The following is a 12,753-nucleotide window of genomic DNA, read 5'->3' on the forward strand; positions in this document are numbered from 1 at the left end:
CAGGCTTGGGTTTAGAACCGGCCCAGGGGTTTCGAAAGGGCCAAGTCAGGGGTTTCCTGGTATTAAAAAAAAGGATTTAGATTTTTTTCAAAATCAATTATATTCTAACATTATGAATATCAAAATACTCAATAACACATTTTAATTCATAATTTAACATACATTTGGTGGAGAATTGGAGCTAAAATTGGAGTAAAGATTGGACCCCCTATCCCGAGAGAGAGGAGCAAGAGGAGAGAGTGTTAACTTATATTTCATTATTTCGATAGTGCTACACGTACATAATCTAAATGTCCATAAAGGTCCATAACTGATGTGGCATACTAACTAAGCTTTTGATGACATGTAGAGAGAATAATGTGCATGTGTTTTTTTTAACAAAAGTAAACCTAGTTATTCAAAAAAATTGATCCAATTATTCTATCACATAGCGCTCACATGACATCATAATTTTTTATTTTTTTTCTTAAATGAAACTTTAAAAAAATTTCTCTCAAAATACTTGTTAAATTTCAAGAAAAAAAATTTATATATCGGAATCATGATGTAGAACTTTTTCAAATAAGACCCATTGTCAATATATTTTACCTGACCATTCTTAATTATCGCTGGAGCTACTTGGGGCAATGGAGCGGCCCAAACGGTGAAATTTGCCCCACATTCAATGCCAGTGCTTGCTAGAGCAGCTTTTGTACTAGAGCGGGAATTTTTGCACGGGAGCATCCATGGGCGTTGGAGTGGCTTCTTTTAAGTCCAAAACATGTTGAATTAGGCCTCCTTATGCACCACATTCTTGCTTGAGTTCTCCTACATTAGAACACAAAGCAATTCATTTCCATCAAAGAAACATGAGAACTTAAAGAGAATTATGTACAGAAGTGTGGTATAAAACATGCATATCAAATACCCCACATTTATCTTTTGCTTGTATGAGTAAAATAAAAACAAAAAGAAGAAAACACACAATAGGTTCCTACTCCTTCATTAATCTCAAAAATTTGTACCACTTAATCACAACCAAAAACAATCTTCTCAAACTTCAAATCGGAGTTGTCAATATAATCAAAATAAAAAACCTTCATATCTATCTCAAAATTACACAAGTGTTTAATCATCACATAACGCTTAGTTTCAACTCCAAACCTCATAGATAATTCACTCAGAACAAAATTCACACTGAATTTGGCTAAGGTAACTCTCTCAAGCGTATGTGGGCGGATTAATATAACAAAGATAACAAAATCCCACATACTAGTTTAGAAGAAGGCTCAAAAGAAAAATAAAATTAGATCTCGTCAACATATACCACTTACCAAGAACCGTGGATCATATCTCAATTCACCTTTCACATTCAAATCAAGTTATTCTTACGATCAAGTAGGACTTTCCAGACTTGTAACGTAAGGCTAAAGGTAGTAAACATGTAAAAGAAGGGTACGGGGAAGCATAAAATTTCAAAGAGAACCATCAAAGTTTCAATAAAACAATTCAAGCACTTATCAAATTTCAACTCCCAACATATATGGCATATGGCATATAGCTCCTTGAGGGCATGTAATAATAGAATGACCAGGAACATGGCATATGACATATAGCTCTTGTGGAATTATACCCCCATTCATTGCTAGAAGTATGTTTAACTTGCTAGCGATAGCATCGACCTGCATTTTTGGTGCAAAAATTTAGAATTAGAACGCTCATTGACCTTGAGCTAGCTAGAATGGAATGGAGACTGGAATTCATTAGGCTTTGGTCAAATAATAGCAAGATTGTCAAATAAAGTTTGACATTATGTTGGAATCATGTTCTTGATTGATCCCCTACATAGTTATTGATTGTAGCTTTATTAGAAACTGTTAGTGCCTTATAAAAAATACGCATTAACACTAAAATAGGTAAAGTATGACGAGGACATTGGTTCAAGAGATTGTTACACCTTTCCCATGTCTTAGAGAATGACTCATCTGCTTGTTGTTCGAATTGTATGATTTTGCCCTAAATGTGTCAGTCTTCTAAGTTGAGAATTTTTTTTAAAAAAAAAAACTTTTTTTGAATTTCTATCCACGTATTGAGTGATTCAGGCCGTAGACTGTTCAGCCACATATTTGCCTTGTCCTTCATAGTGTAAGGGAAGATTAGTGACCCTGTTGCTAAGAGCATACTAGCAACCATGTTAAAAATGTCACGAATATGGTTAAGAGGATCTTCATAACTTAAACCATGAAAAGAATGCGTCATATTAAAATGAATGGTCTTAAGTTCATAGTTCCTCAAATTTTTGTCAAAATACTTACTCTCCATAATGGAGTCATTTGAAGGGAATGGAATGAATAGTTAAGTTATTTATAACTTAGAAAACTAAACAAATTTCATTTCATTGCCTTTCTTTTATGATGGCTATTCAAATAAGAGAAATAACAATTTCTTTCATTTTTTTTATTTATCGAAACATGAGAGAGGGAAAAGTATTCTACATTTCATTCTCTTCCCTTCCCTTTCTTCCTTCCCTTCTTTTCTCTTCCTAAAATCACTCAATGCAAACACACCCTAAAAGTAGAGAGTAGTTTAAAAAAATAATAAAATTTAAAGAGTAAACTATTGATATGATTGAAATAATTAATTAAATCTATCTATCACATCAATGTAATATTAAAGCTCAGAGAAAACTTACCGATTTCTATGGTGCCACATCAGCAAAAAAACTCACAATAAGACAAGTGTTAAAATGAAATTTAATTCTCTCTTAAAGATTTTTAAGTTGTATATATTTGGTTTGGTTTTATCAATTTAGTATGATAATTTTGTAGCCTTGATAAGGCTCTTAAAATGTGTTTTTACTGGCTTATATACATATACTAGTTGCATGCCCAAGCTTCGCGCGGCACATATTTTGATTGAAAAATAGAGATGTGTGAGAATTTTTCAATACTTTGTTAACATGAAGAGCAATAGAGTAGAGTTTTAATTGTAGAAAATAAATATGATTGTGAGATGAAGATAAAATATGTACAATACCTTTTTTTTAGTTTGCTAAGAAAAAAAAATTTCTAATAGGGTGTAAGAAATTTGATTCATAAGAAATAAGTATGTTAAGAGTTTATCAATTTTTATTTGTGTCGTTAGTATCTACAAAGTGTTATAGGTCACCAAAGCATGTTTATGAGACAATATTGTATGGTTAGTACAACATTCTCTATAAAGTGACATTCAATATCGAGAAATACAATGTAGCATAAGTAATATTTTTCAAATTATATTTTTAGAATAAGATTCTTAATATTTTTAGAATAAGATTTTTGAATTTATATTTTTGAAATGTTATGTATGACTGGTAGATTTATGCCCATAATCACTTTGACTTTCAACAACTCATTGAATTCTATCATGCTTTCCTGTCACCACTTACATATTCCAAAACCAAATGGGCTGAATTTACTTACACATTAGAATAATATAGCGTGAGAAAAACCTCTCATGTTGTGTATGTTGCAATCCAAATAGACTACTAAACCTGACCAAACTCTAAACATGCACAATACATCAATTAAATACTACAAAAACACACAAAATATAAAAACACACAAAAATAATGATAAAAACACACAAAAATTCTCACAAAATGATGATGATTAATGCCAAAAACATACAAAATGTTTTCAAACTAAATACTACAAAGGAATTTCATTAATTGAGTAATATCAAAAGACTCTCATAATTAATAATACATGACCTTAGTGAAGCTGAAACAACATCAAACCACTTCATGAAACATTAAATCCCCATTATGGGTCTTAAAGTTTTTCAATATATTTTAATTTTTTCTTTTGTCCGTTACATTTTTGTTTTTTTAAATTAATTCTCATCACTCAAGTTGTCAATCATTCCTTTTTATCAAGTTTAATTAGAATGTGTAAGCTTTTTTGTAGATGCGTCCACGTGGCACCATGAATTAAGGAGAAGCCTTGTGGATCCTTAGTTATATATATAGATTGATTTTTTAAATGCTACACTAATTGACATAAAATTTCCGTTATTTAAGGATACTTAAAAGCTGTTACGATTGTCACTAATATGAATATAAACATTAGTATAAATTACCATTTTTTTTGGAAAGAAGCTGATACAATAATGGACGGAGAACATGCATATTTTAGTGGTTTAAAAATGCTATTATAATCATAAATTTTTAAAAGCATTTTTAAAGTATATTTTAATCATAGTAATTTTTACACCGAGCCACTAGTTTGAATGATAAGAATGATATAACACCCTGGTGATCAGGGTTTGAATCCTCCTTCCTCGTTTCAAAAAAAATCATAACTATTTTTAAACCTATATAAATAGAACCAAAAAAAAAACAGAAAGAGAAAAGGCATCTCGATTGCATACACAATATGGACATCATAGGATATGACTCAACAACCAATTCGATAGACTTCCTCAAGAATTGGTTATCAATATTCTTCAAAGAGTTACAAACGATCCGATATCTTTTTCTTTTGTATTACAAAGGTTTGTTTCAATAACTTCCTTCAAAGCAGTGGTTGGTAAGAGAACATATAATTCTTACTACCATTTCTATTAGGAAACTAATGATTTGTTCTAATTTTAATTTTCCAATTTGTTCTTTTACAATTGTCATAGATTCCGTGAAATCGTCAACAACCCTGAGATAGCTACATATGTGAACTTTTGGAAGATCAGACATATTATGCCTTTCATCAACAATAGAGAAGAAGATTTTCTAAACTTTACGACATCGATGAGCAATTTGGACGCAATGATCCTTCAGGGAGCACACTTATTTTGTGATAAAGATATCTGTTTTTTTCGGAATAACACTGCTTCCAAAAGCTGCACTAAAATATCGTGAATTCTGTTCATATGCTCTTGCAACCTTACCATCCAGTATTCAAGGTCACAAGAACAAACTACAGATATACAGATCTGCATTACGTAAAATTATCAGAAAATATGCTTATATTGCTACGAGCTTGGTCAGTTTCTTTGGAACAGAGATTGCATGGCAATTGTTGGAGAAAGGGAATGAATGTCGGTCACATTTATCTTTTGACATGAAGCTTGCCCATATCTATCTATGGTATCCTGAATACACAGTCAATCTCAATGATTTGCCTTGCAAAAGATCATACAATCAACTGCAAAAAATAATTATACGAGATGCGAACCTGGTCATGTCCAAAAGGGAATCCAGAAAATAAATGATGTTGTTCATCCCTTAAAATTTGAGGCGAAGGCCTCGCTAAGGAGATAATCAGTTCACCAGGAACTCAATTAATTAGTAAAGTAGAATACGTCACTGAAGAAATACATCCATGATTCAGTCCACCCAAATAGAAAAGAAACCCATATGGATCATTACTAGTTTCAAAAAATTTCAATCATAGGCCTTGTTCATATCAATTTTACAGTCATATAATTAGACTTGTATTTCTGCTTCGTATGCATGGAATGTAATGTTTCATAAGCAATGAAAATGTTATCTATTATCAGACGCCCATGAATGAAAGCATATTGATTCCTTTTAATCAAGGTTGGCAAAATACGGCCCAACCTCGAAGCAAAGATTTTAGACATAATCTTATATATGTCATTACATAAACTTATCGACCTGAAATCTATAACAACCTTGGCTTGTGACGATTTCGGAATAAGGACTATATATGTATGGTTGTTATCTTGCAAAGACAAAGCCCAAATTGAAGAAACAAAAAAATCGTGACTAATTTCTTTCAATATACAATTTTACGCATCACATGAGCCATTATTAGCTTTAGGAGGCTGTAATAGGAATATTCTTTGGAAATGATTCTTAATCCTCTTTTAAATAAATTTAAAAAACTTATAAAAAATTAAAAATGACCATTAATATTTTTATAAATATGTGTGTTCAAAATTTGATTCCAATCAAAAATTAAGAAAATATATCTTTTTAACGTTCCAACAACATTTTGAAAAAATTTTTTTGTACAAATCAAAATAACAAGTACTCAAATAGGATTACTCCCACATCTGATTATCTATCTTTATTGGCATCTTCTCTCATAAATTATTAATCTTTACACACAATCAATACCAACAAGACCAAAAAAATTAAAAATTTATATTAAAAATAAAATTAAATAATTAAACCATTATCAACGGCCCCCGTCACGTTACGTCACTAACAAGCAACACTACAGCTCAACCACAGCTGTCACATCATTCACGGGCTATTCACTCGAGCACCGCACCACATCGCTACCAACGCTGACTGTCGTTAACGGATTCTTATCCGGGCCCGAAACGGAGGCGTACCGGGTCGAGAAATTCCGCAACGAAGCGTAATCGTCTTCCTGTTCGAACTCGTTGCTCTGGTCGTCGAAGTTCAAGGCGTAACTCAAGGGATCGTACTGGAATTTCCCTTGCCGATTCCCACTTCGGTTCCTGTTGAATCTTCTTATGAAGGTCTTCCACCTGGGGCCGGCGACGAGCTCGGACCATCCGCGGATTCTTTTGAAGGCTCTAATCCACCAGTGGCGGTCATCTTTGTAAATCTGTGCCGTCCGTATATGCTCCCACCAGGCTAATCCGACTGTCGAGGAACGGCGGGAATCAAAGCAATTAGGGAAGCAGAAGCAACAGCGTGTGTTGGCGAGTAGTGAATTGGAGGTTCCTTCTTCAAGGACCGCGTCTGGTTCTCTCTGGTCCATCTCCTCCCAAGCCCAGCAGTCTCTCTTCGTGTCTGCCTGAGAAAGATATATAAAAGATTGTAACGGAAGTCGGAAAAGCTAGTTACTGAAGGGTGGTTTCGTAATTGAGAAGAAATATTTAATTCTCTATAGAGCGTTACAGGCGCGTGATGGAGTTGTTATCAGGTGCTTCGCAGAGTGACTTTGTAAAATTATATCCAGTGGCTTGTGGATGCCATTGCCAGCTGTATTACCGCCAAGTAAATGCTCATGATTTGGGTCATGACAAGTTGACAACACGACTTCTGAGTGTGACTTGTCTTTTTTTTTTTCCTTACTTAAAAAATAATATAAGTCTCAAAATTTATTGCGTCCAGATAATAGCTTAAGAAATTATAAATCGAAGCTAAATAAAGTAGGCACCAAGACTCGAACAGTAAAAACATAACACATATGGATTGGGTCTAGGTTATTGACTTCTTCTTCATAAAAAAAGATCAATCTCTACCAGATCTAGAAACCCCATTATTATGTAACAGATAAGTGTCGCATGTCGCTAAAACACACAAGAAGAAATTGGTATGGTGAAGAATTCCCGACAGATGAATGAGAATATTCAAGTGTCACCTCCTTGAAAGATAATGTTGTAAATAAATCCTGAAACATTCCTTAGTCAACATAAAAACAAAAAGAAAACAATAAATCTATACGAGGGAAAGGTAGATCTAAGTCATGGGAGGAGGAGAAAAGGCAAGAGACTCGTTGTGGTCTTCCTCCTCTTGCCTTGAAAAAATAGCTTCCGAAGTGGAGAAGTTTTGAAAGGGGTGATTTGTGGCTGGTCTTGACCCTTGAGATAGAAGCAATTTCTGTCAAAAAAAACAATTTTTTTTGTATCAATATGTTGTGTGTGATTATTAGACTGTGTCACCATATTAATACGGAAGTAAACCCGCACAATTCGTGAAAATTGTAAAAAAAAATTTGTAACGAAATACAATAAAAAAAATTAATTTTTAATATATAATCTAAAATAAAATTATAATCATGTTATTATTACCATATATGAGTCGATTAATAATTATCATAAGAATCACATATATTTTTATTTTTTTTAGTGAAAATTTGGCTATCACCTTGTGACTGTTACATATAAGCTCTAAACTTTTTAATTTTTAGGTATTGTATAAGGATATGTTAGAATATGTTTGAAAGAAATTAAGGATGTGTTTAGGTTTAAATTTCTTGCTTCCTAGTTGTCACCCCAAAAGGCTAATTTTTTTAGTGGGGGAGATCTTAAATATTTAAACATATCTTTCAAACACTTCTTTCTTATGTGGGGGAGGTGGAGGTTGACGGTATGGACCATTGGTGATACAATAAACCTCTTTACAATATTAGTGTTATTCTATATAATAAGGGATAAATATCGAAATGATCTTTGTACTTTCGAAAAAGGATTGATTAAATCTCTCTACTTTGAAGTTTGACTTCCATTAGCCCTTGACATTAAATTTAACTGGTGTAGACTCTATTGACCTGTCTTGATTTGGAAAAAAAATGAGGCGTAAAATTTGACAAAGACTCCCAACAAAGAAAAATAAAAAACGAACATAACTCAATTAAATTAGAAACCCTTAAGAAAACTCTCTTCCTCCTCCGGTTGTTACATGAAAATGGCACACATAACCTACCTGCTTGACTAGCAATTTTTTTGTTTTAGTCCTCTCTGATTCTACACTAGTTACATGAATTCGGGCATTTTTGCCCACCGGAGAAGCAGGGACTGATCACCCACTCCAATTTCATTTGGACCCAAACCTGAATATAGCAAAGCCGGATCTAATTGAATGAAAGTACAAGGGTCATTTCTTTGTCTCTTGTTACAATATTCTTGGATTTTTTCATTGTCAAACTCTTTCCAGAAGGAAGTGGGGTTGTGGGAGCAGGGAAGGACTTGTGGTAATGGTGGTGGCTGATGGAGATCCGGGGAAGAAGAAGAGGCTTTGACCCATTTGTTCAAAGTTTAGGCATTTAATTAACTCGTTATCTGAAGTACAAGGATATCTATGTTTTTAAAATGACTGTTTCAAAGAGATAGAACGATATTTCATAATAACATTTTTAAAATCAAATATTACAATGATGTCACGTGTCATAATTTTATTGGTCATCTCCACGTGTTTGCCACATCAATAATGATTAAAAAATAAGAAAAAACAATTTATACATTTAACGGCCACGTTATGTCATGGAAATGAACAATAAGAGTTTGTTTTGCCTAAACTTCAAGTACATATGCTTGTTTAGATTGAAACAAAATAGATGGATTTGATCAACACTTTTTCAAAAGTACAGGCATCATTTCGGTACTTATCCCATATAATAATAACCTTCATTGAGTCAAACAAATATTGAATCTAACTTAGGCCAATTATAAATAAGATTAACATCTATAATTTAATAAATTATAATTTATTTATGTCTCGTCTTAAAGAATTGGAAAGGATTTGTTTGGGTCAGATCTCTTGCTTCCTAGTTGTCACCCGAAACGAGGCACTAATTTATTGAGTTGAGGAAATCTTAAATATTTGAAACACTTTCTCCGTGTGTGGGAAAGGTGGAGGTTGAGGGTGTGTACTATTAGCGATTCCTATTTTATAATATTAGTGTTACTCTATATAATAATAACCTTCAGTGAGTCAAATATTGTTTCTAACTTAGATAAACTATAAATAAGAATAACCTTTATATTTTAATAAATTATAATTTTTAAGGTTTCATCGATTGTGTTTCGATTGATAGATTTGGGGAAGGGAAGGGTGTTTCTGTATGTGTAACTCAGAGAGACTTTTCTATTTCTCAAACAGTTTGAAAAATGACATATTAATATTGCTTTTAAAATTGTTGGACATTTAGGTTCACTTCAAAAAAATTTATCCCTCATAAGTGCATTTCTATTTTTTATAATCATTTAAATTTTATGTAGTTCATTTTTTTGTAATTTTTTGAAAGAGGTTTAGATCTAATATGGTTTCTCTCTTGTTACTTTTTCTCTATGCTACATTTCTATCCTATCTCACTACATCTTCTCTCTCTACTACATCTCTCTCATGAATCACATATACATTCTCATTTCTATAACCAACAATCACAAGTTCTTTGCAATTATTTTTAATCAAACATTTGCTTCCTTTAAATTTCACAACGTAACTCTTATCTATCAATTGACTTATACTTATCAAGTTAAATGATAGACCATCAACATACAACACATTATCAATTGAGAAGGATTTGTTACCTAGGGATCCTATTCCTAGGATCTTACCCTTGGAGTTGTCCCCAAAAGTGACACTGTTGTTGGAAATTCATGTCTTTGACCATGAATTGAAATGAGATCCAAATCATTGGATATGTTGGAACTAAACATGAATTTATTGAGTTTCATGTGGAGAATAATCATGTGTGTTCACTTGTTCAATGTCATGAATATAGTGAATGAAATGTTATTTCAAAGTAAACCATTTGGGCATGACTAAGTTTGAGGAAGAATAAAGGTCCCACATTGGAGGATTTAGTTAACCAACTCTTGTTTATAGGAGTGAGGATTGAACTAATGGCTTGGGCCCAAGGGCATCCAAGCTTATGTGGGAGGGAAAGAATGCACCTTATGCAAAAATGACCGCGCGCCGCCGCCGCCGGCCGATCCGGTTCGGTTCGCGCGTGTGTGTGTGATGGGCCAAATTAGTCCAGGTCTTTCTTTTCCTTTCTTTTTGGACTATAGACCAATGGGCTCTCAGGCTATTCCAGATCTTTCCAGCCCAATCCAGAAACTTTGTCTCGGCCCAGCCCAGCCCGTGGGGCTCAAACAGAGATAAACAAATAACAGATTACACATTTATCTGTGTAGAACAAACAGATTAAATTTTATCTATTCAATTAATTATTTGTGTTTTGATTATTCTCAAGAAATATTGGAATTATCTGTGTAGATGAGCTTCCAATCCATTTTCGTCCAATCAGTGATACCTCCCAAGCACTATAAATGGAGGCCTTCATACCATTCACAAACACACCTTCAAAGCATTTGCATTTGTTCTTAGAGAGAGTTGAGAGCTGCCTTTGTTGTTTCCGAGAGTTGCCCGGTTTGAAGCTTCCATTCCGTGCAGAGCTGTGGCCGTTCTATCCTGGGAGACTGTCGTCTGTATTCCTCGAAGCAAACCGACGGTGGGGAGGCGATTTAGTCTTAAGGAGACAGAGACTACTCTGGGCTTGGCTTTTTTCATTCAATCTTCTTTTCTGTTCTTCATTGGTAATGTATTATCCAATTGATCGGTAATATGGTAATGTTGTTTCTTCATTCTGATTTTATTGTTACACGTTCCAATTCTTAATATTCCATAAACACCCACTTAATTCACAACAATCTTAAGACTAAATTCGTTTATGTTGTTTATGGTTCTTTCCTCGAATTGAAACTATTACTAATTTTTTGGTGTATTAATTTTGTAGTTATCACTATGACTAACGTGGGAGAAAACATGGCTACCAACGTGGTTGGAGGAAACATTCCTGTCGTGCCAACACTGAACTCTGCTGGAGTGAATGGTGGGAATGCTGCTGGTGGCATTCAGCAAGTCACCGTTGCTGTTCCAACAACGTTCCATGTCAACCCGCATGGTGAGAAGCCTGAGAAATTTGGTGGGGCAGATTTCAAGAGGTGGCAACAAAAGATGCACTTCTACCTAACCACCTTGAATCTGGCCAAATTTCTCAAAGAGGATGCACCCAAGTTGGATGACGCAGATGCCAACATTCAGAATGTTGCTGCTGTAGCTACGGTGGATGCATGGAAGCATTCAGATTATCTGTGCAAGAACACCATCCTCAATGGTCTGACTAACAGTCTGTACGGTGTGTACAGTACTTTCCCCACGTCTAAAGCACTCTGGGCGGCTTTAGAGAAGAAATATAAAACAGAGGATGCTGGATCAAAGAAGTTCGTGGTGGCTTGTTTTCTGGAATACCAGATGGTGGATTCTAAGAAAGTGGTAACTCAGACAGAGGAGTTAGAGGTCATCATAAATGAGATCCTGGCTGAGGGGATGATATTGAGTGAGTCATTCCAAGTGGCTGCGGTTATTGAGAAGCTCCCACCTAGCTGGAAAGAGTTCAAGAGTTATCTCAAGCACAAGACAAAAGAGATGAGCTTTGATGACTTGACTCTGAAGTTAAGGATTGAGGAAGGCAATCGCAACAATGAGAAGAAGGGGTACAAGCATCAGGAGGCAAAGGCCAATGTGGTGGAGACAAACAAGCCCTCTAAGAGGAAGTTTGGTGGAGTCAACAAGAATGGCTCTAAAAGGTTCAAGGGCAAGTGCTTTGTGTGTGACAAGGAGGGGCATCGAGCCAAGGATTGCCGCTCAAGGAAAGGCCAGAAACCTGATCAGAAAAAGAAGGCACATGCACACCTTACTGGAGTTGAACAGGATCTGGAAGAGATGAACCTCTGTGCAATGATTTCTGAGTGCAATCTGACTGGAAATCCTAGAGAATGGTGGGTGGATACTGGAGCTACTCGCCATGTGTGTTCTAGTAGGGAGATGTTCTCCTCATATCGTCCCATAGTGAATCAGGATATCTGCATGGGAAATGCTGCTACCGCCAGAGTTGATGGTGTTGGTGATGTGGTTCTGAAGATGACCTCCGGAAAGGAGCTGACTCTCCTTGGCGTGCTGCATATGCCTGAAATTCACAAGAATTTAGTGTCAGGGTCACTGCTCAGCAAGAAAGGATTCAAACTTGTTTTTGAATCTGAAAAATTTACTCTTATTAAGAATGGGATGTATGTGGGGAGGGGTTATCTGGTTGATGGTCTGTTCAAAATGAATGTAATGACTGTGAATCGTGCTAATAATATTGCATCTTCTACTTACTTGCTTGAGTCGTGTAATGTATGGCATGGCAGATTAGGACATGTTAATTTTGGGACTTTACGTCGATTAATTAACATGAACCTAATACCTAAATTTAGCTTAGACATGAATCAAAAGTGTGAAATATG

General features: G+C 34.7%; 1 protein-coding gene across 1 annotated transcript; it reads right to left on the minus strand.

Moving 5' to 3' along the window:
• Positions 1 to 6,021: 6,021 nt before the first annotated feature.
• LOC119981165 lies at positions 6,022 to 6,861 on the minus strand. The gene has a single exon (XM_038824209.1). The coding sequence runs from the start codon at positions 6,711 to 6,713 to the stop codon at positions 6,234 to 6,236; it is 480 nt and encodes a 159-aa protein (XP_038680137.1). The 5' UTR covers positions 6,714 to 6,861; the 3' UTR covers positions 6,022 to 6,233.
• Between the last annotated feature and the right edge of the window lie 5,892 nt (positions 6,862 to 12,753).

The sequence above is a fragment of the Tripterygium wilfordii genome, chromosome 16 (genome assembly GCF_013401445.1).
Source record: "Tripterygium wilfordii isolate XIE 37 chromosome 16, ASM1340144v1, whole genome shotgun sequence".
Classification (NCBI taxonomy): domain Eukaryota; kingdom Viridiplantae; phylum Streptophyta; class Magnoliopsida; order Celastrales; family Celastraceae; genus Tripterygium; species Tripterygium wilfordii.